Below are 22,844 nucleotides of genomic sequence, written 5' to 3' on the forward strand. Positions count from 1 at the left end.
CTCTTTAGAAAACAAGCTCCTCTGGACAAAGAGCACCTCTCGGTAGTAAGTGTAGATTTTTACCTGACTCTTCTGTTTCTTTCATCTCTGATGGATCTTCTATTTCTTCATCAGACATTTCCATTTCCTCCTCTCTTCGAATACCCATTAGTTCATCGTTATGAATGTTACGAATTTCCTAAGGTTCAGAAAGTAGAGGGGTTTTTTAAATACTGATTTCAAGGAACAGACTGGTTGGATAAAAAGATACTGAAATCTAAGTCTGAAAAATCCAACTCTGTGATACAAGAAAGGGGAAACGATTAAAAAAAAAAAAATCGGCACAGCCTATTAGATCAAGGACAATATCTTGCACGAGCCGATCTGTCAGTTCTGCTGGTATTACGGACTTGCCATCTGCCTTCTACTCTCTGCCCAGGGCAGGCACCTCGCCTTTCCCGCAGGGTAGTTTCTTGGTGATCCCCCTCCCCGCATCTGCCCTGCCTGATGTCCACACGCCTCTCCTCGCTCAGCGCGGCCCAACCTCGGAACCTCCCCCGGGTCGCTGCCTCGCGTCCTCCCGCTCGCAGCGCACATCGAGATCAGAACCTCCCTGCCACCACGAGCTGCTCTGCCCTGCCCCACACAACAAGGGCTGTGCCACCCGCACCCCTCCCCGGGCTCCGGCTACCAGTCCAGCACTTGACACTACACCTCCGTAGCCCCCCGAGCCCCCGGGCTCTCTGGGCAGCAGCAGGCTGCAGAGCGGGGCCCTCCCTCCAGCAGGGACGCCTCTAAAGGTTACCCCTCAAGGCTGAGAGACCCCTTACCCCACATCTTACATCTATAACAAGGTAAGCAACAGTTTACATTCGGCCTAAAAGTATATTTTATTCTAGCAACACTTTTTAATAGATATATCCAGCTATAGCTTAATTATTAGAAGCAGAGTAAGCGACAGAGTGTTTGACCACTGTCTAATCACTGTCAAGTCACCATTTAATTACTATTCAATTATCACTTAACTGCCATTTGATCTTCATTCAATCATCGATTAATTATCATTTGATCATTGTTTAATCATCAATAAAACCCTTCTCATTAACCCCACAATGATGACTTCTCTTAATTCCCCTGCGACAGCTCCCCCACTGGTGATGTCCCCCCCGACACACACAGCCCGGTGGCCAGCGACCCATCTCCCTGGCATTTCTTTCTCCCACACCTTCCAAGCACTGGCCTGCACGGTGCCCGGTACCACCTCGCCATGCACCTCTCTCGCCCCGCTGCAGCACGTCCGTATCCACGATCCCCAGCGCTGCCCACTGCGTTCCTCCCTGCTCCGTGCCTCCTCCACGGCACTGCATGGCTGCACCACCAAAACCTACCTGAGACAGAGGTCACAGCAGCTGGAAGCAGGAATTGTAAGTACATAGACGAGGCCAGAGACAGCCCGGCCGCCTCCTGACCCTTATCAATGGCGGTGCAGCACCTGAAGGTTCTCTCCCCTCTCCCACTGTGCTCAGCCCCCACCAGTGACTCTCCCTCCGGCTGCTGGGATCCTCTCCACTCTCTGTCCCAGTCTTGGTCCACAGCAGGAATGAGAAAGGAACAGAGACGCTACCTCCTACACTGGTCCCTGAGCCACCCCAGCTCCTGCCTGTGCATGTCCTTTCTGCCCCATTCACCTCGTCCAGGCAGACCTGGCCAACCCCCCCTGCTCCTCCAGGCAAGGTCCTCTGCTCTGTCCCCTGCTCCGGAAGCAGAGCTCTGCATGGACACGCATCACCCTGTGTGCGAGGGAAGGCAACACTTAGCTCAGCCGCCCCATCCCTGCTGCGGAGTGGGACAAGCAACATTCGGAAAATGACAGTCAGTTATTGAAGGAGATGGAGATGCCATGAATACTTACTAAAGGCTAGCACAGGTGGCCAAGTGTCCCTACCCGGTGTCCATTTACCACAACTTCACTTGGTCTGTACACCCCAGAAACAGCCACAGGAGAAAATATGTAGAAGATTTGCTTATGAAATAATGTCCAGCTCTTTCTGGATTTTACTCTAATGGTCTGAAACTTTCAAAAACTCTGCTTGCCAGCACCAAGCACACATCCAAGAGCAGCCAAGAGCGATAACGACCATGCTTTCAGCTGGGATGAACCTTGGGGACAGCAATGGGGAAAGGGCAAGAACAAGGCAGACCCGAGCGCGACAGGCAGCACTGGCTACACTTCCAAAGCAACGGCTGCCTGCCCTGGAGGCCACCCGTAACATGGCAGCTGGGTTGGAGATCAGAGGAGAATCTTCCCGTCGTCTTTAATTGACTCTGCTCAATAGCTAACGCAGCCTCAAAGCTGGAGATGGCTGCGCAGAGTGGAGCACGCTCCGGGGCCAGGCTTGGCTATGCCATGGCTCACCAGCGCCCTGACTGCACCCGAGGCCAGCCCTGGATGGGAGAGGAAAAAGCACCAGAGAAGCCAAATACTTGAGCGAGGCCCTTCCTAAGGAAGGGAACATGCTGGCTGGTAGCTGCCGTAGCATGGTGGTTCACCAGGTCTCAAGCTTCTGTGGCTTCTCAATGACTGCCTGCAGCTCCAGGACCTACCAGCACCGCCTGGGAAAGCCACCTTAAGTCACCAGTGTTAAAAACAAGACCCTGGCTCAGCCCAACAACTCCCTGCCACAGTCCCCTTCCTGAGCTGCCCGCCAGGCTGTCTGTGATGCGGTGACCCACAGGATTAAATTCTGCCAAAAGCTGTACCAAGAAGATGCATCCTGTGGGTCCACCTTCCTTTAAGAGAAGGCTCTAAGAAGGCTGAGCCCAGCAGCAAGTACTCCTGGAAGAGGCCTCACCAGTGGTCTCGCTGCCTCTTCCCACCAGGAGAACTTACCTTGGAACAAAAGACAGCTCCAAATGGAGAGAGTGCTCCCACCCCGGCATAGAAGGCAATCGCAGGAAAGAACAGGAGCACTAGGGCTCAAAGTGGAGGCATAACTGGAATCAGACTCTCCGCCTGGCTCATCAGGTATAAAAGGAAATGTTAGCTCCTCCTTTAGCTACTGCGTAAGGTTTGACTCAGTGGGATTTGAAAACCAAGTCCCAGAAGTGCAGTCTCACATGGAGATCACAGCTGAAAACTTCCTAGGAAGACACGGTCAATTAGAGTTTTCCAACGTTGTGGAGGATCGATCATCTGCTCCTTTACCAGGCCACTGGCTGGGTATTATCCAGCTCGACAGATTTCTCCCAGGTCGCAGCTATGCGGGGAAGTGGCCTGCACATACCCAACCGAGTGGTGATCAGAGAATCACAGGGTTGGAAGGGACCTCTGGAGATCATCTAGTCCACCAGCCTGTCAACTTTGCCCAGATTTAAATAATCTTAAAGGTGAAAGATGACTTCTGGCTTTGCTGGGATAGACTTGTTTTTCATGTTTGTAACAGGGAACTCGATACTTGAGAACAACGCAGAACCATAGGAAGACTTACACTGGAGGGACGGGATGCCAACCGGAGGGACCTGGACAGGCTGGAGGAGTGGGCCCATGTGAACCCATGAGGTTCAACAGGGCAAGTGCAGGGTCCTGCCTCTGGGTTGGGGCAACCTTTGGTATCCATACAGGCTGGGGGATGAAGGGATGGAGAGCAGCCCTGCCGAGAAGGCCTTGGGGATGGCGGGCAGTGAAAAATTGGACACGAGCCAGCAACGTGCACTCGCAGGCCAATCGTATCTGGGGCTGCATCACCCACAGCATGGCCAGCAGGTGGAGGGAGGGGATTCTGCCCCTCTGCTCTGCTTTGCTGAGACCCCCCTGCAGTGCTGCCTCCAGCTCTGGGGCACCAACAGCAGAAAGACACGGAGCTGTCGGAGCGGGGCCGGAGGAAGCCACAGAAATGGTCAGAGCTGGAGGCCCTCTGCTGTGGGGACAGGCTGAGAGAGCTGGGGGGGTTCAGCCTGGAGAAGAGAAGGCTCTGGAGAGACCTTACTGCAGCCTTTCAATACATAACATGCAGAGAGGATATTGTGCAACCAAATTTGCACTCCCCATGATGGCCTTTCGATACATAAAGGGGGCTTACAAGAAAGACAGAGAGAAACTTTTTACCAAGGGCTGTAGTGACAGGACATGGGGCAACGGTTCTCAACTGAACCAGGTTCAGACCGGACATAGGGAAGAAAAGATTTATGATGAGAGTGGTGAGACACTGCAACAGGTTGCCCAGAGAAGCTGTGGGTCCCTAACAGAAATCAGTGCACACGCCTGACGGACCGGCACGCTGCAGGGGTTTGGGCAGAACAGATGTGCTCTCCAGCCTGGGGGCTCTACTTGCGAGACAGACCCCTGAATATTGCAGAAGAGAGATTTGAGAAGGAGTAGCTGAACAGCATTTCAGCATCATACTGACAGAGTAAGTGAACAAGATGCTGTGGTTGAAAGCTAACCTCGCTCTTTATTTGCTACTCTACAGCTTCTGTATTACAGTCCTTTTTCCTAGGAATAACCAAGCACTTCAGAACATGCGTGTCTACAAGCAGCGCCTTTGCCCGGGTGGGGGTCATGAAGCATCTCCAGACTTCCAGCTCTACAGGCAGGCTCCCGCGGGATGGCTGTGTGCTAGAAACACTGAGGGCAATCCCCAGCTGGGACCCAGAAAACTGGTCTTCCAGAGAATTACCGGGCAACGTTAGGCAAATGCCTCTTCACTCGGTGCCTCCCCCTTCCCCATCTCAAGAGGGTTCATTCACTACTGGCTACATGGGGCTCTGGAAAGGCACTCGACGAGCCCCAGCACTCAGCACCTTTGCTTTGCAAGCACGCGAATTGAAACAAAGGAAAACGAAAACCCAAAGCTGTCATGCAGAGTAGGATTTGCCACACAAACCTGACTAATCAGCAGTGTGTGCAGACAAGACCCTCTTGGCTGTTGACACATCTGTCACGGGAACACTTGGACAATGGTGCCAAACACCCAGTTCCTTTCCAGTGCCTCAGCCGCGGCTGCCACCTTACGCATCCAGATTGATGTTCCCAGCACAGCTTTGCTGGGCGCTGCCAACCCACTGGGCTGGAAACCTTCACAAGGTTATGCTGAGATTAGAAAGCATCTGCTCTGCCTGATGTGTCAGAAGACACACAAATGACAAGATCAGCTCCAAACTGCTAGCATTTATGCAGTGAACAAGGAATGTTTCCAAACACAGGAGCATCTCCCTGGATTAGGATAAAAGGCAGGTATTTTTCATAGCAGTTCTTTTCTACACTTCAGATCTGGGTCCCGCTACTTCAAAAGACTCTCTATTGCCAGTGGCAGAAACCTGATTCAAGCTCCATCCTACTTTAAAAGCTTAATGAGCAAGAAAAATACCATTTCTTTATCTTTCCTCCAAAACTATTGGTACCCCGGGATGACAGTACTTCTGTTACCACTTCCCCTTTCTAGGGAAGGGACACAGAAGTGAGACTCCAGGGGAGACGAGCTCTGACCAGAAGATCCACCATGGGGCGCCTCTCGGTCACCCTCCACGCTCCCAGGAGCACAGCTGCCTCCTCCCGTCGTCCTCGGGCCAGACAAACATCAGGATGGGCCTCACTGCCAGAGGCAGCCAGCAACGCGACATCCCTACTACGCAGGGGACAGAAGGCAGCATGTATTGCATCACAGACTCCAGGAGAAGCATCTCCCAAAACCATCACTTTCCTGGGAGACCGCCTTTCTTTACCTTAGCTTTATTTTTCCTGACGTTGTGTCTGACTGCAGTAAGATTTGATCAGATAAGGGACCGAGAACTACTCTTCCTCTTGCAGGAAGGGCAGTTTGAGCGACATGCCTTCTTCCATCATCCCCATCCTTGTCACCACCTTTAAACCCCGTATTTCACTAGCAAGGTGGCTGCATGGGGTAAACACGCAAATATGAGAACATGCTCCCTCAGGGTTTGCAGACTGTCCAGCTCTAATAATTTCCACCCCTCACTCTGTCAATAAAATGTGATAAAACAGATCTCTGATGACGCTTAGGGTTTGTTGGTTTTGTTTGGTTTTTTAACCTCTCTCTAGAAGTCCCTCTTGCTTTAACATAAAAACCAGCAGAAACCAGATCAGTAATTATTATTATTGTGCACAACTTCAATCAGCATACGGATCTCAATGCATTGCTACTAGTACCACAAAGACCAAGAGAAAATTGATTACCTGTAACACAAGAGACGACTGAGTAATTCCCATCTTACACTGCGAATTAAGGTGGTGTTATCCACGCGAGCACTGTGCAAACTTAACATCAATATCCTGACAAGAAAGAGACTGTGCTGGAGGATCTAACACAATAAAAAATTACCAACCTCTGCTTGTTTGCACCACACGCTGATGTTCTTACGCTGAGCTTTCGTGAAATGGTCCCAAGCCTTTTGTTTGGAGGCAGAATGGTACACGGCCACTATCTGCTCGACTGTAGTATCAAATCAGCAGTCAAATCAGGCCAGAATATCATCCAGAGAGGGCGAACAAGAGGAGTAAAGGAGTAAAAAAGTGGAATCAGGCAGGTGGTTTGGCTAACCTTTTCTTATAACACTGTACTGTGCTGCAGCTAGGCTCAGGAAAGGGACGCTGCGCCTGGAAAGAAAAGTGTGGACTTCACCAGGCCAGTGTCAAACGCCCACAGAGTAACGGTCAACTGGGGAAACGGCATCTGCGCTCAACTGGAAAAAAGGCAGGCACACGCTGCGCTGAAAAATATTGAAATCCGCTGTGCAACGCTGCCTGTGAGTGTAACAAGCACACCCGGGTAGCACTCGCTCTCTAAAATGGGCTGGTTCGGTACAACTGTGAACGCTGGCACTTTGGGACTGCACCCACGGGGCAGAAGAGTGTCCAAAGGACGGTGCCACAGCCCGAGCACGACCACATCCCGCCCGGGCTGACCACGGACAAAGGATTCTGGCATCAGCCATCGGCTCTTTTAGTTCCGGAGATTTATTCCTTCTATTTCTCTAGAAAATCTGAGGGTTTTGGAAAAAAATAGAGGTTTTTTGGAAATACAAAGCACTTCTCCTGCATGAGAACTCACCCAACAGCAGAAAGCACATCTATCTAATATATTAATTATTTTTTTCACCCTTGTGATGTTGTGGTAGGCATAATTCTTACAAAATAAGATCAGCTATCTGCCACTTAGATTAACCTGAGTGGCTGAGGTACCAGTGGGCGTTTTACGGAGCGGAGCTGAGTGCTACTGTCTGTGACTACTTACTCTGCAGGCCTTACTGTATTTCCCTCTGGATCGTGTGCCCGTATTTTTTACCATGAACGGAATTCAAAAAAAATAACTAAAAATTAAGTGTTAAACAAATAAAAGCCGAAACTATCAAATATAAATTTTTATATGAATATAACGTTCACAACCCAGCCAAGGGGCTCAAGGAGACTTCATACAATTGTGGAGAAGGCTCTCTGAAAGGTACTCTTAGGAAAAAAAAAAAGTAAAAAAATAATTCAGACTTACTAAAGAAAGGATGTTTAAGAGGCAATGAATGGTTTGAGGAACTGTTATAAATCACATCTTGGAACTAATATAGCCCATGCCTCTTCCTTGATTTCATGATTTAATAAAGAACTGGGATTTGAAAGACCCAGGTTCGAAATACTGTTTCGCACCAGGTTTTCAGCTGTGACTGAGAACAGGGTGTTGGGAACACTCTGCTGCGTCCTACCTTTGGCGAATAAATCCTGCACACTTCGCTGAGGCACCAGATTACCAGGAACTTACCTTGTCTGTGCACAGAAGTGGAGTTGAAAAGATGACAGAACTACTAACAGACTATAATTAAAAGAGGAAAAAAATTAAGAATTCACTCTCTCCTCCCCCCAGATGTGGGCTCTTACTCCAATAAAAAGTACCACATGAAGCTTTTGCCAAGTTAATGACACACGCTAATAAATTAACTGTAGCTGCACGGAAGCAATTGCTGCTTCTTTTCCTGGAGCCCTTTTAGCATGGCCTCTCCAGAGTCTAGAAATTAAGCGTCTTCCCTACAACAACAGACAAACGACATTCAGCGCAGAAGCACTACTCACACTGAACCAGAATCCCTGAGAGCGCGAGTTTGAATTTCTCTTTAGCTTCTTCCATCTCTTTCTCATGAGCTGCCTTCTCGTTCACCAGTCGGCGAATGTGGCTGTTGGCCGACTGGATCATGGAGTAGAAGTTGTTGGCCGTCCTCCTGTTCACTTCTCCCCGCTCTATCCAGGTCAGCAAGGTCTGGATGGCTTCCAAGAACTTTGTGTCATCTGCAGCGAGAAAGGACACCTTTACACCACAGAAGTCCAGGGCCTGCTGCGCAGCTTTCAGACCCTTCTCAGGCACCACTGAACTGCTCTCTTACTTCGGGCGACTAATTACAACTCTTGAAAGCACGGTATTATCTGAATACAAGGCTATAGAAAGGGAGGCAAGCCAAACATCAAGCTTATGGAGCAAACCAGCTGTTGAGGTGCAACAAGAGGACACCAACTGCTGGAAACCTACCGGAAAACTTCATACGTCTCTTCAGATGTACTCTTTCATGAAAGAAAATATCCTCCAGCTCCAAAATAATCAGGCCACACGTAGGTCTTAGGCTTCAAAGGTCTTAGGACTTACACTACTCCTTTTAACATGCACAAAAATGGTTTGGCAGAAACTATCGTACTCTAGTATGGGTTTGTGTTTCATAGAATCATAGAATTGCCCGGGTTGGAAGGGACCTTTCCGATCACCTAGTCCAACCATCAACCTAACACTGACAAAAACCATCACTAAACCATATCTCTAAGCTCTACATCTATCCATCTTTTAAGTAACTCCAGGGACGGTGAAAAGACCACCATTTACAAAAAGACCAACAATTCTGAAAAAGAGATGGCCAGGAGAGCTGCTGTGTGCAGGCTGAGGGCTCAGCAAGGCTTAGATGGCACCATCATTTCCGTTCAGCAAGATGAGCCCTGGAGAATACAAGCCTCTGTCCCAGCATCTGCGCAGAAGGGTGGCCATGGCCCGCAGAACCACTTACCTTTCAGCTTTTCAGCGACAACACTACACTCGTGGTCGGAATAATGGACGACGGGAGGTGGGGAGGGCGGGCGGAAGCGCTCCTCTTCCAGCCTCCTGCGATGGCGCTCCTCTCTCGCCAACATCCGCTGCTTGCATTCCCACTCGTACAGATCATCCCGAGCCTGAGCAAAATCCACATGCAGGCGCCCAGTATCCTTCTTGTCAGTGCTGGAGCCCAGCCTGATGCGATAGCCTGGCAGTGATGACAGCAGTGTTCAGAGGGGACAGGTGACACACGTCAGGCTCCAACCACCCACCAGTGTCCACCTCTCATTCCTACAGAGCCAGGAAGGCCCTGAGCAGAAGAGGTTAGTGCACAGAAGCAATGCTGGAAAAGGAAATATTGTTAGGGGGGTTGCTGCTATCTGCCTGTGCTTTGCACATCCTAGGCAAGCTCTTACTTGGGATGTTCCTCCTCTAAACAGGTCCGGGGTCTCGAGTAGCAACTGTTTAATTGCATGTAACCTCTTCGTGCTGCGGGACTAAGCCCAGCTGCTCACGTGGGGAAGGCAGAACTGACTTGGATTCTTCCACACTTTCACAAACTGCAGAAGCTGGGGATGGGAAGGGTGAGGTGAGACACGGCAAAGAGAGCAGCACATGGGTGGCGGTAATCTTTGGAACAGCCCCCATCACCCGATGGGAGCGGGGATAAGGTCAGCAAAGATGTACATCCACTGTGTGGGAACTCTTCTCACTGCCACCAAAGTCTGCAGGACTCCTCGTCTGGATGCACAAACGTGCTAAAGGCTCTCCTCCATGGTTAGGAGAAGCACAGGTGGGATGTAGGGAAGAAAATATTAACTACAGAGAGGCTTTGTACAAAGAACAAACCCAGAAACAATGCTCGCGTGTGGAGGACGCTGATGGCTGTGCACATGACCACGGGTTTGGGCAGGAGGAACTATAATCAGAGAATGCCCGCAGCTGGAGAAGCTGTGCTGGCCATGTAGAAGGGGTAATCGCAAAGAGACACAGCTCTTACTAATGGGACATTGCAAGTCTAACTCAATTCAACAGTCTCTGGAGTGAGATGCAATGCTTACGATTAGCCAAAACAGACTACAGAAAGTTTTCTGTTATTTTAAACAGCAAAGAGCATTTCCCTCACTTATCTTGACTATCTCATCTCTCTGGAGATAGTACTGTCTTTGGAGGTAATACCCCGGTTTGTTAATACGCTGAAAGGATGAATTTGGAAGGGATTTTTAGCATGAAAATAGAGTATTACTGTATTTTCTAGAATGGTAAAGAGTCAGGTGGAGAGCCCAGGCTGCTCAGGGCAGATGTAACGAGCAGAGCAAACACGGGCTTGGCTGGAAACGCACAACCTGCCAGTCACAGAGTCTGTGAACACCAACAGCAAGGTCTCTGTCCTCCAGGAAACAAACCTCTTAAAACCCTACAGGCACAGAACAGGGGCTCCCTAGGCAAGGGGAGCCCAGGTGTTTCAGCTCTCATGACTAACAGGGAAAAAAAAATAATTGATGAAAGTCAAGCACACCATCCAATTAATTGAGAGCAACTGCGAATTTTTATAGGCGTCTTAAACATTATCTACAGAATCAACTGGACACTGCTCCAGGTAAGATGGGGATCTCTGATTGTACCTCATCCCAGTATTTTGCAGAGGTTTGCAGTACCCAAGGTAGCAAAGCATTGCTCTCTCTCCTGTCAGGAGCTGTTTTCATGTATTTAAGCAGAAATGCAAAAGCAGCAGAACGAGAGGCAAACTGACACAACATTAGACAAATATTCCAATTGCAACAAAGCCTGTCATTATAACCACAAAGAAGTTATTACGTCTCTGTCCCAGAATCTAAGCTGCCATCCGAGATAGAAATACACCTACCAGAAAGATAAAGTGCCTTGTCCACCATGAACTCTTCAGCAAAGCGGATATGACAGAAATTCTTCTTACTCTTCCGAATAGCTATGACTTCCCCGCACTGTTCAAACACTTCCATGATGATCTGCTCGGTTCCGTTTTCCGGCAGGCCTCCAACAAACACCGTCTTGCACCCGGGGGGCCTCTCTCTTGTTGCTGGAGGGGGCAGATCTGAAGAGAGGAGGAGAGAGAAAGCAGACCAAGTCAGTTTTTGCTTTGTCAGCACATGTTCCTTTCATCTGCCCACCTCTCCCGAGAGACGACCATACCTTCCTGCCTTCCTTCAAATGAACACCTCGCATTTGACTTTACTACAGATTACTGCTTGGTAATCTAAAGTCTCGCCTGCCAGAAGCAGGTTGCCGAGTGTGCCCACCTACCACCTCTGACACGGCAGCACCAAGAGAGACCGCATGAGACCGCTGTGACTTGAAGTGTTTCTCCAACACCGAACCCATTCCCATGCCCAGGTGCCCACCTGGCAGTGCAGTGAGACCCTCCCAACTCAGTACATGAAGGCTGAGAAGGACTACGCGCTTGCTGCCTGGTGTTTCTTATGATCTAGAAAATCCTAAATAAATTTCAGTGCTGAGATCTATCGCCCCTGGTTAAGTTCACAGAATTACACTACTTACATATTTATTTAACAAAACAGTTGTATTACATTCTTTTAATTCTTTGGCATATTTCCGGCAAAGTTCTTCCAAAAGCAGTTATTAGATTATTTTCTTTTTCTTTGGAAATGGCTCCTTTTGGTTCCCACATCAAGCCTGACCACTGACCTGCTACAGCCTTACGAAACACCACCCGTAACCTTCTTTGCTGTACACCCCCGGCTTCTGCGCCAACGGTTCCTCTTAACGCCCCACTCTTACTTCACAAGGGAAGCTGCAAGACGGTGCCCGGCCAGGAGCTCGCGCAGCCCAGTACCAGCTTGTACCAAGGGTCTCCAGGAAGGACTCATACGCTCTACGAGATGCTGAGGTTCCCCTTCTCAGGATAACACTGACCACAACTGCTAGGTTTCCCCTGAAAACCCAAAATCCAAGTCTAATCCCCTTTCCAGTACACCTCCACAACCTTATCAAACATTCCTTCTGTCTGCTTTCCAACTGCCTCTGCTCTCCTTCCATCGCATTCTGCAAAACCCAGCGCATGGACCACGCTGGCTGATCCAGCCCCTTACCTCCAAGAGCTCGCCGTCCTTGAAGCCTTAGATAATACATGCAAGAATCACATCATGAAGATTAGAGTTCAAATATCCAGGGACTGGAATGCTTTCTTCCACAGTCCTTATCAATCTCACAACTGAAAAGGCTATTTACTGAAATGGCAAACACTCAGTGACAAAAACAGGCTCTTCCTATTGCTTCGTCACCTGCTCGCCAGCACCTGGTCCATGGTGACCCCCCCAGACCTGCTATGTCTATGCAATGTAATGGCTCTCCTCTCGTGTACAATTTTTATTTTCTTTTTATATACATACACACACACAGGTATTCCTGTATAGACAGAAACAGGAAAAAGATAAAAAGGGAGTTACGTGGGTTCGGTGGGAAGAGAGTGCAGCTTTTGCAGTGAATGATCTCCTTCACAGCAGGCATGTCCGGAGGGATGGGAGGTGGGACAATCCCCAAGCCTGGCATCATGGGGTTGATGGGAGGGATTCCAGTCATCATCCCAAGAGCAGGATCAAAATCTAAATGGGGGAGAGAATAAGGGACTCAGGGAGTGGTTTGGACTCATACAGTAGCTGCTTATTCAGACAGCAAATGGAGTACTCTCCCCACATGTGGCAGGTAAAATTACCTGAATAAACAGCAACAGAGAGGGGATGTTGTAATACAACTCACCAGAACTTTAGATTTTCACCCTTAGAACAACTTTTTAAAAACTGTTTCATTGTTGATTGCTTCAGACAAATACGATTTTCCCCGTTCAAGCAAACTACTACCTTTTCCAGTCTGTAGACACCACCTCCATCTAGTGTCAAAACCTTCCCCCGTAAGCATTATATTATCCATAAAAAGCAATCTGTGGCATATGGAAGCAGTGTAAAACCTAACCCGCTCCGGTTTCATTAGTTTAGTAGAGCAGACAGCTTGTGACACAGGGTGAAGGGCATCACCTTGCAAACCAGACAGCCCCGTCCCTGAAGGGCTGGAAGGACACTCACCAAAACTAGCATCCTGGCCTCCAACTTACCAACACACCTTTCAGATTTCCTAGATTTAGACTGGGATGCTCTTTACTTCCCACCCTTTCAGCAACATCTCTGCCAGTAAACTCAATGCCAGCTGTGGAGCATCAGACCAGTCTGACAGTGCTGCTGGTGCGGGCGGGCCAGCGCCTGGGCAGGCAGCAGGTACCAGAGCTGGCCCTCAAGTAGCCCTCCAAGCAGGACGGAAGCCACCCCAGGACGGCAGCTCTCCACAGCCCGTGCCCTGTTATACACAGCCTTGGCATCCTCCTGCTAAAAGCACTCCTGAGATGGTAAAGAAACTCTTCGTCTCCGTCGACTGTGCTCCAAAGCGCCAGCAGGGAGCGACCTGGACCCTGCCCATCGCTGCCTATGGAGAACAACTGGAAGGAAGACGAAGAGCCAAAGCTCCCATGCTGAGACAGCACCGGGGATGGGAGATACGGAGCAGCAGTGACCTGCTGGGAAATGCAGAGACTGTTCGAAACATCCATGCGTTAGAATCCAGGATCCCACTCATCTTCCCAGCACAGTTTGGTACAGGTACGACCTCCGTGCTGGCAGCAAGCGGGGCAAAGCCGCGTGCGTTTCAGCCAGCTTCCCACCGTCCTTGGCAGGGTGGTGGCTGCTCTTCCCAACCCTACACCCAGAGGTGCCGGGGGTCACCCTGGGCTGTCTGCCACACGTCAAGGGCAGGCAAGTAAACCCACTGCTGCAACTTCTGCAAGCCACTAAATTCAGCCCCTTCACATTTTATAATTATCCATGCCAAGGACAGCAATCTCACCTTGTCCTGGTAATTTGTTCCTGCTGCAAGGTTAGCTGGCAGCAACGGGCACGGACACCAAGCAGAGAAAGTCCTTAATGCGGGTAACAGGGGAGCTCAGGGAATCCGAGGGAGGAGAAAGCCAAGATGGGCGTTTCTCTGACTAAGCAAGACTTACAGCTCTCTAAAAGCATGAATCAATACAATTATCAGAAGCAAAAGAACTAGCAGGGTAATGAACTATCACATTATAACGAAAAGTAGAAAGTGTGTATGCAAGGGCAAACAGGGCCTGTGGCTGTTGGATTTGGAGCCCCACTTTATTGCTCAACCAGCAACGCCCAGGACAACTTGCCAGCTTGCGCAGAGACGTGCTTCTTCTGTCAAGAAGCTGAGCCCATGGCTACAGGCCAGCAGCCGAGAGGCTTAAGAAGCAGATTTGGAAGAGCCAGTCGCCATTTTTAAGAACAAAAAAAAAGAAAGAAGTCTCCAGGACTGTAAAAAGCTCAGACATCAGGCCTGGCAGGTGCTTTTTGATGAAAGCTGTGATAACGTTTTTTATACAAAGCTGGCAGCAGCTGGATGGAGCGAAAGGTGCTGTGCATTCATTTTAGACGCTGAGGTCCTCTTAAAGCATCTCACAACTATATGCTTTTATTTCATCTGTAGGAACAGAAATTAGCTGGTAAATTCTTAGAACTTTTTTAGACTCACTGTTTGTTTTTTTTCACTGTGACCCGAAACTTTAGTCCCACGTAGCCTTCAGCGAAGATGGCCCAAAGCACATCAAGCTTCCATCGTCTCTCATTTTTAACAGATACTGGAGATACGACTGGTCTGAACTCCAAACCATCACTGTGCTTGGGAACTGACCCATACTCACCAGAGCACCCTGTTCTCTTGCAGCCAGATCAGAAAGAAAATATTTTGCTCCTTCTAAAACATTGAGTTGTTTGTGTTGGGTGCGGACCTCCTGATCTCAAACAGCTCATAACGAACACCACTCAGAAGCCTTTCCATATTCTTACAGCAGGGAATCAGAGACTGACTTTAAACTTGTGTGCTCTGCTAGGACAGACTTGTATCGACTTTTACTTGTCAGAAACATGGGAGCAGGAGAATGACATGACAACGGCACCCCTAACAGCAAAGACAAATGCTAAACAAGACCTAGGGGACACAAGAGTACAGACTGCAGGCAAAACCTGTGGCAAGTTAAGTGATGCTGTCAGTTAAATATAATATCAGCTGCACAGCAAACTACCTGCTCTATGCCAGAAGAGCAGAAATAGGAATGTAGAGTGCTGCCAACACAGACAATCCCTCCCCAGGTGAGCAGACAATTATTCAGGCAGGAGACAGCATCCTTCTCAAGCGCTTAATGTAGTAAAGCACTGAAACAGCAATTTCATTTCAGGAGTTTGATGTGCAGGCATCCTGCACTGCTGAGAAACCAGGTACGGCACAGCTCAGCTCCTACAGGAGCTCTTGTAACAAGTGCTGGACAGGATGACTCACCCATCCACTTGTACTCCAGACCACAAGGTGGTCATTTCTGGAGCAGAAACCTCCATTAGTTTCTGCCGTATCCATTTTACTGCCCTACTGCTGTTCTCTTCATCTCCCTCCCACCCTTTCTTTTAAGCAGTTCCAGTTCAGCTTAGAATAATGATTTACTTGATATCATTGGTGTCCCGGGCTCTGTGTGGGACCCTCCTCCTGCTGGTCCACTGCAGAGTATCTAGAGTACCTCACAACAACCACTGTTTACATCAAAACCATGTATTCTCATTTCCTCTGAAACAGCTTTAAAACACTGGCCTCTAAATGAATCACTTGCAGGCATTAATGCATTTCAAACGCAGCTCATTAATGCTCTTTGTACATGGCAGGCATTTATCTAGCTCAACTGAAAAAGGGTTTTCGCAAAGACCTGTTTGAAAGAAGATGAGCTGACGTACCAGGCAGGAGGGGCTGTCCTGTCATCCCCATGGGAGCCATCCCCAGATTGTTCATCGCAGTGGTCCAGGCAGCTGGGTCGGACATTGGCAAGCCCATCGGAATGGAGTCGAGACTTAGATTTCTGCCACCATCTGCTGAGAGGAAAATAAAGTGATGAAGAGCTTAGCGCATATCTTAACTCTTCTGCAGGGCATACGCTGCCCAGCAAGGCTCTGCGGTATCGGTGTCCAAAACCAGGCTTGAACATAACATATAGGAGAGAGCCAAATGAGGAAAAAACCAAACCCACTTGTGTCCCTCTCGAGCAGAGGACATTTTATAAAAGCAACGTATATGAAAATACTGCCTTCCAAAAGCATCTGAATAAATTACGGTTTATCCACTACAATCAACAGCTCTAAGGGGCCTTAAAGAAACACTGATTAAAGGTAAGGGGTACACTTTCATTCCTCCCAAGAGATTTATGAACAAAGGACAAACATTCAGCAGGTATAAATTGTCGTAATCGCCCTGGATTTAACAGAGATGGCCAGCCTGTTCCAGCAGAGAGTGCTTCCCCTGCCATCCGAAGACACTTCTCTTCCATGCTAAAAGGGGAAACGAAGCAAAGAACGTGCTGCTGCTGAGAGCAGCAGTACCAGAGGTGTTGACTCAAGGTCTAGCAGAGTTACCTGGCCATCCAGGTGGAACCATTAACATTATATAAACAAGTGGCTTAATTAAGCATTCAAATCTTCTTCAGTGAGTCAGCTGGGTCAACCACACCTTCAGCTGGTTACTTCCACGTACCACCAAGACATACGCTTGTTCTTCTTGTCTGCACAGCCCAGCAGCTGGTTTCGGCCTATGTTTATGTGGATGCCTGCTCTATCGCCAGCCACCGAGCTGCTCCTGGGCTCACCTGGAGGAACAGTTCCTCTCTTCCTCTTCTTGCCCGGATCACTTCCATTCTCGGCTGGGCTTTGGCTTTCCGACACCCGTGGGCCAGCAGCACCACTGAACTGCAGAGATTTGTTGGTGCTGGCGGGATCAAAGGACAGATGGTTTAAGCCTAAGAGAGAAAAATACACTCAGAGACTTTTCTTTAAATTGGTTTGTGATGCTTCACGATCACAGTAATAAGAGAAATACCCAGTCCCGGGTACAAGCAGCCCTTCAGCCCCTGGAGGAATTGTGCCTCCATTTTACTGTCCCCAGCTACACCTGATCTTAATGTTACACTGATACCACTTTAAAATATTACTCACGAACGTTAATCCCAACACCCTCACAAATCAAACTGTCTGTACCTGTAATACTGTAAACCAGGGGTGCATCTCCCCTGTATTGTACAGTATTTCATGTTTGGAAACTCAGAGGTCAGAATTTTTTTCTATTTCTTCCAGTCCAGGAATATAGTTTTCAACAGTTACTTAAGTTTCACCCAATTTGTCACCAGCTGTGACTTCACCTGGAATTATTTACTAGCAAAAAACAAGGCACATCTTAGATGACCTTTGAAAACATAAGGTGCTATTGCAATTTTTATTCGAGGAGTCTGGCATGCAGTTGCCCCCCTCTGTAGCCAAGGCAGGGCGCTTTGCAACGTGCACCCCGAAGAGGGATGCTCACAGACCCGGTGACCGGACCAAACTCCTCCTCAGTCAAGCGACAGATCCACTATCAGAGTCCAGACAAACTTCTTCAGCCTCAGGGCTCAAGTTCCCTCGCTCCTACCCCGCAGCACAGGAACGGGTTTTCCTTTGCGGGCTCAGACTTGTCTCCAATTCCGGCCCATCGGTCCCCAGCCACCCCATCACCTCCCACCCCACGCCCTGGGCGCAGCCTGACCATGGCGCGGAGATGCTGGCAGTGCCTCCAGACACTCATTTTAAGAACCACAGCACTCAAAGACAGAACGCCTTGAGTCCCGTTGCTCAGAGTTCGTTATTGCTAATAGAGCAGCTCTACCAGTGAGCTAGGTTCACTGAAGAATAAATGCAGATTGACCCATACTAAGTAAATAAATGTAAGGTAAAGATATAAACCCAGGACACTGAAGACAGTATGTACCACCGAGACCCCCCTTGCCTGATAGCACACTGTATGGTGGTTTTAGACACAGCTGTCCATCTTTTCAATAGCCACCACCCGCCTGACTAGCTGAGGTACCCCATGACTTGGAGCTGAGGTACCCCATGACCTTGGGGAACACCAACATAACTCATCTTCCCCAGGAAGGATCCCAATGAAGGGGACACCAAGGCCCATACAGACCCAGGAAGATCAGAATCAGGTTTCAAAAATAGCACGACTTTTTAAACATTCACTAACTATACAGCACACACTAAAATATCAAGTAACCTATAGACCAAATATTACTCAAAAACATGGATTTTGGGCTCTGCTCCCATCTTCTCTCCCAGGAGCACCCCAAGTAGTTTCAGGTGTCTGTAAGAGCTTTGAAGCCCAATGTTGTTTACCAGCACCATCCTGCTACGGCCAGCTAGTTGTTTAAATGGTTACAGGATCTCCCTAGATGAAGCTAGCCACCCTTTAACGAAAAATCAAAATATTTAAAGGAAAACTCAGTTATGGAGGACATAAAAATTGCAGAAGAACATGCTGATGTGGTAGTTGATACAGTGGAAGTGGGGAGAGGAATAAGTTTTTTTGAGACAAGAGGCATTTGAATGAGAGAGCTTTAAAGGAATGGACAGTTTGGATTATAAAAAAAAGACATATCTGAGAAAATATTGTTTGGAGCAGAACTATGGGAGTACCAAAGATGACAATTATGCCATCCCAACACACTGATGGGCCGAGGCATTTGTACCAAACCTTGCTCTAGACACACCGCAGCATTGTGATTTCTATTCTAGAAGATTCCACTTCCAAGAACTTGTTAATAAACATGGTTGCTGTGTACGGCTGTAAATAGACAAGGGAGTGACTACAGAGAGCCTGAAGGGCCTCTTCTCTCAGCTACTGAAAGGTGAGAACACAAGAAGCAGCCAAAAAAAAAAAGTACTATTCGGCTGGCAACAACAATAGTCACGCCTGACTATGCAAGATGCCTACAATGCTGTTTCTTAAATACCCCAAAGTCAAAATATCACTGAGGTCGTGAGGGCTCAGGAAAACAAATCTCGAATGCAGCAAGTTAAAAATAGAGAAAGGCCACGCGCAGCAAAGAAACAGGGAAAACAGAAAAGGAGCAATTGTAAGATTTACCTCTATTTTTACCCAGCTGATGGAAAAGGCAACATTAAACTTGGAAGTGTGTTTTCCCATGCCTGGGTGTAGGGAAGGAGGTGGACAAGCAGCGATGCAGCCAGACACTCATGCCACCAGAGCTGAAGCGGACAGACGGTGGGGTCTGGCTGAAGGCAACTCGCCATACAGACACTGGGCATTAGCCAGTACCTGGATGTTAAGGCACACTGCTCAGGTGATTACTTTCTAACCCACTGAAGAGCAAATGCAGCTACTTACTGCAATTATTTCCATCGTCAGTTTGAGCTAGGATGCTTGATTAGGCTCCAACCCTAACCTGAGAGATACAGGAAGGAGCAGAAACTGACCTACAAATGCTCTCAAGTCTCAGCATCAGCAGACCCCAACTGCCCATCACCTCCCCATCGGCCACGAAGCACCGTGTGGCTGTGAACCAGCTACGGACCCGCTGCGAGCCAGCAATGTGCCCCTGCTATCAGCACACAGATTAACAAAAGGCGACCTACAAAAGGAGGAGCAGAGACCGTGGTGACGGAGAACTGAACAGTAATTAATAAGTACTTGTTTCTCTTCTTGTCTTCTGTCTTTTCTACCTGAAAACATCCAGACCCCAGGTGCTGGCATTAAATACTGCCCCAAAGGCAGCTACATGAAGAGCAATTAAAAAAGAAAAGAAAGGTACATTCGCAGAATTCATCAAGCCCTGTGAAAAGCCCAGGAGGGCTCAGTAATTAAAAGCATTCCTGAGGAATCCTCCTCCCGATTATCTCCTGCACCAAAAGGTCAACCCGTTCATGACTTGTTTAAACGGCTGGAGAGGAGCAAAGGGGAAGGGGAGGCTGGTGCAATTCCGAGTAAAACACTCTCGAGCAGGCAGAGGAACACGACTGCTGACTTGGTGACGGGACAGATGCTGACCCAGAGCTCCTAGAGTCGTTCTCAAGTCAGGGGATGAGCAGCAGCAGGCTAGGCCTGCAGCACAGCTTCTTCCAGGCATTCTATGTCATTAAGAAGAGATGGAGTAAGGAAAATCTCAGATCAGCCCCTCAACCTCTCCCTTCTTGGCTGATCCTCACGTCAGGTTTCACTGCTGCTCCAGGAACCTGCCAAATCTGCTCTGCAGCACAGGGGTGAGTTCGCAGTGCTGGCGCCAACCTCTAGCAGCACAAACACACAGAGGAGCTGCTCTGCGTGCCCGAGGACCAGCAGCAGAGCTTGGAAAACACCCTCCAAAAGGAGTACTGCGAAGTTTGAAACAGGACTGGTTGCCTAAAAGGTTGAAGTCCATCACGTGCAAGAGGATGAGGTGGATATGAGTGGCAACCTGACAAGGAACATGGAGACTTTAGTTCACCTTGTGTTACCTGCCAACGTCCTGAGCTGAACAGCAGGACAGGAATCGCTGGGTGCCCACCCACAAAGTTACCTTTTTCAAAGGAAGAGTCGCACCCAGGAGAGCCTCAGCATCCACCCCAGGGCTGTCCCAGGAGGACCCCAGCTCCAGCATCCACCCCAGGGCTGTCCCAGGAGGACCCCAGCTCCAGCATCCACCCCAGGGCTGTCCCAGGAGATCACTTCATGTGACACTTCACATTTCCCACCACCACTCACATAGTCTCAACCTGCAACTTGAGTGGCTTTTCCCCACATGCAAAGGGATACCACGGTCTCTGAGAAGAGTGTTGTTCTCACCAGCCACACAGCTCTGAGGGCCTTGACAAAAAGCGTGTCCCCTGTCACACGCTAAATTACCCCGTACATGTGCCTACATTTCCACCCAGTGTTAACAGCCCCATGTTTCACTGTGATTCTTCCTCCCTACTCTCCTCAGAGAAGCTGGGGGAGGGCTTAAGCTTGGAGGTTGTGTTGTTGCTTTTAACCAAAGTAAATTGAGGAAACTATTTTCCTGTTAGGTTTTTTTGGGGTCACACATACCACGGAGGAGCTGTGGTGTCCAGACACAAAGTGTGTTCTGTCAGGGTCACACTCTCCTGAACGCTCTAAGAAGGATGAGCTCTACAAGTTGGGCCAATCCTTCTAAGATTTCTAATTCTGGATGAAAACAAAGACCCGGAGCTCTGCAGTCACACGGTTGTCTGCTCTTCTAGATGACATTTTGCAGGCCTACAAATCTTTGAGATCATCTAAACATCAACACCTTAAGCCAGCCACTGAAAACTTTTGCAAGCCATGACATGTTGTAGTACAGCTGCGTCTTTTCCTCGCAAAGATCATTGCTGTCCCATACACCTCTGAAGAACAGCAAGAAATGGTTTGGTAGCATATGGACCGAGGCTTCAACCGCAAGCTTATGAAGCTGACTTTTAATTTGCTACTTAATAGGCAGCAAATATAAAGAATGCTAAACAAGCATAATATGATCACCATGTGCATTGCCAGGAATGTAACGTGCTGCTGCAGTCCATGCAAGCCATGGGCAAGAGTCCTCTGAAAGCCCCCATGAACTGGGATTACAATAATCAAGTTATGCCATCAAAAGGGGATGTATTCATAACGGCTGTGGCGTTGCCAGGAGAAATAAAACAGCTATGTGAACATGTGGCACAGCTGGAGCTTTCAGAGCCGCATGTAGACATTGGAAAGAGACAGCTGTTACAAGAGTACTGTAAAACCAAAAGCAAGACTCTTACCCATCAGCCACAGAAGGGATTTCAACCAACAGGTGACGATGTTGCGGCAGAGGATGGGGCCACCCTAAGCTCCCTTTAGAGGGGGGACAACAGCTACCCACACAGCCAACCACCATCTGCACAGCCAGAGTTCAGAGTACAATTCCTCTCACCTGGGAATGTGGCAAATCAACCCACAGCTGGTCACAGGAACCACGCCACGTCCTGTGGTGACAACTCTCCATTCACTACGGAGCAAGACCTGACCAGCCAGCTCAGACGCGCTGCCTCGGGGAGAGATGAATCCCAGAGCTACAGTCGGGCACCTCAAAACAGCCAAGCTGCTGGAGGAGCTGACCTCCTTTGCCCCAAGGGTACATTGTTGGTTCATGCTCAACTGCAGGTCAACCAGAACACTCAAAGACTTCTTCCACAAAGCCGCTTTCCAGCAGCTTGGCCCCAGGATGTACTGGGACATGGGGTTGTTCCTCCCCAAGGAGGGGGACTCTCGTCATAAGAGCTGCCTAAGGGTGACAGTAACATAAGTTAAAGTTCAGTGGAGTGTTTCTGGGGGGAAGTCAGGTGAAGACCAGTGTGAGACCAATGACTACCTAAAGGATGAGGATGTGTTCAGCAATACTTCAACAAACGCATTTCTATCTACCAATGTGCGTGCACGACCCGTGAGAGACATGGGCAAAGCCTAGCAGAAGCATCATAAAGACAACCAGAGACACTCCTGGGCGAACAGACCAGGGACTTGCTCCAGCCACTTCGTGAATAGCCCACTTCCAAAAAATTTATTATTTATGGGCTCTCCATTAAATGTAATCAGATATGCTCTCTAACAGATGCAACACATGATCCCCAGACATGAATGCAGCAACGTTTTTTGTGCTGGTACAAATTCATGGTGTCAGATTAATTCTCAAAGGTGACCATGCAGGACATGATTAAGGCACCAGTACCGGGAATCCAGATCCAGGCTCACTGTCTCATCAAGCCATGGCTTAGGTCATCCTGTTTGAGAGACCACACCAGGATCAACGAAGAGGTCAGAGATAAAACCCTCGTTGTGTTCCCACTGGAGGATTCGGTGGTGTTTTCAACCTCA

At 48.8% G+C, this 22,844-nt stretch overlaps 1 protein-coding gene across 17 annotated transcripts in view; it reads right to left on the minus strand.

Moving 5' to 3' along the window:
* Window positions 1-22,844, minus strand: part of ENOX2 (ecto-NOX disulfide-thiol exchanger 2) — a 36,876-nt gene that overhangs the window by 7,571 nt on the left and 6,461 nt on the right. For 10 of the 17 annotated variants that reach the window (XR_012589217.1, XR_012589216.1, XR_012589218.1 and 7 more), the window contains exons 2-9: window positions 16,786-16,935; window positions 15,884-16,018; window positions 12,500-12,655; window positions 10,921-11,127; window positions 9,028-9,261; window positions 8,054-8,266; window positions 6,322-6,428; window positions 64-178 (exon numbers count right to left, since the gene is read on the minus strand). Coding sequence is in view for 14 of the 17 variants with exons in the window: in XM_074602046.1 (XP_074458147.1) it covers window positions 64-178; window positions 6,322-6,428; window positions 8,054-8,266; window positions 9,028-9,261; window positions 10,921-11,127; window positions 12,500-12,655; window positions 15,884-16,018; window positions 16,786-16,935 (1,317 nt within the window). In the remaining 3 variants the exon portion in view is untranslated. The remainder of the gene's footprint in view (window positions 1-63; window positions 179-6,321; window positions 6,429-8,053; window positions 8,267-9,027; window positions 9,262-10,920; window positions 11,128-12,499; window positions 12,656-15,883; window positions 16,019-16,785; window positions 16,936-22,844) is intronic. The other 7 variants (XM_074602047.1, XM_074602040.1, XM_074602042.1 and 4 more) reach the window with 1 other exon arrangement.

Source organism: Larus michahellis, chromosome 9 (genome assembly GCF_964199755.1).
Source record: "Larus michahellis chromosome 9, bLarMic1.1, whole genome shotgun sequence".
Lineage (NCBI taxonomy): Eukaryota > Metazoa > Chordata > Aves > Charadriiformes > Laridae > Larus > Larus michahellis.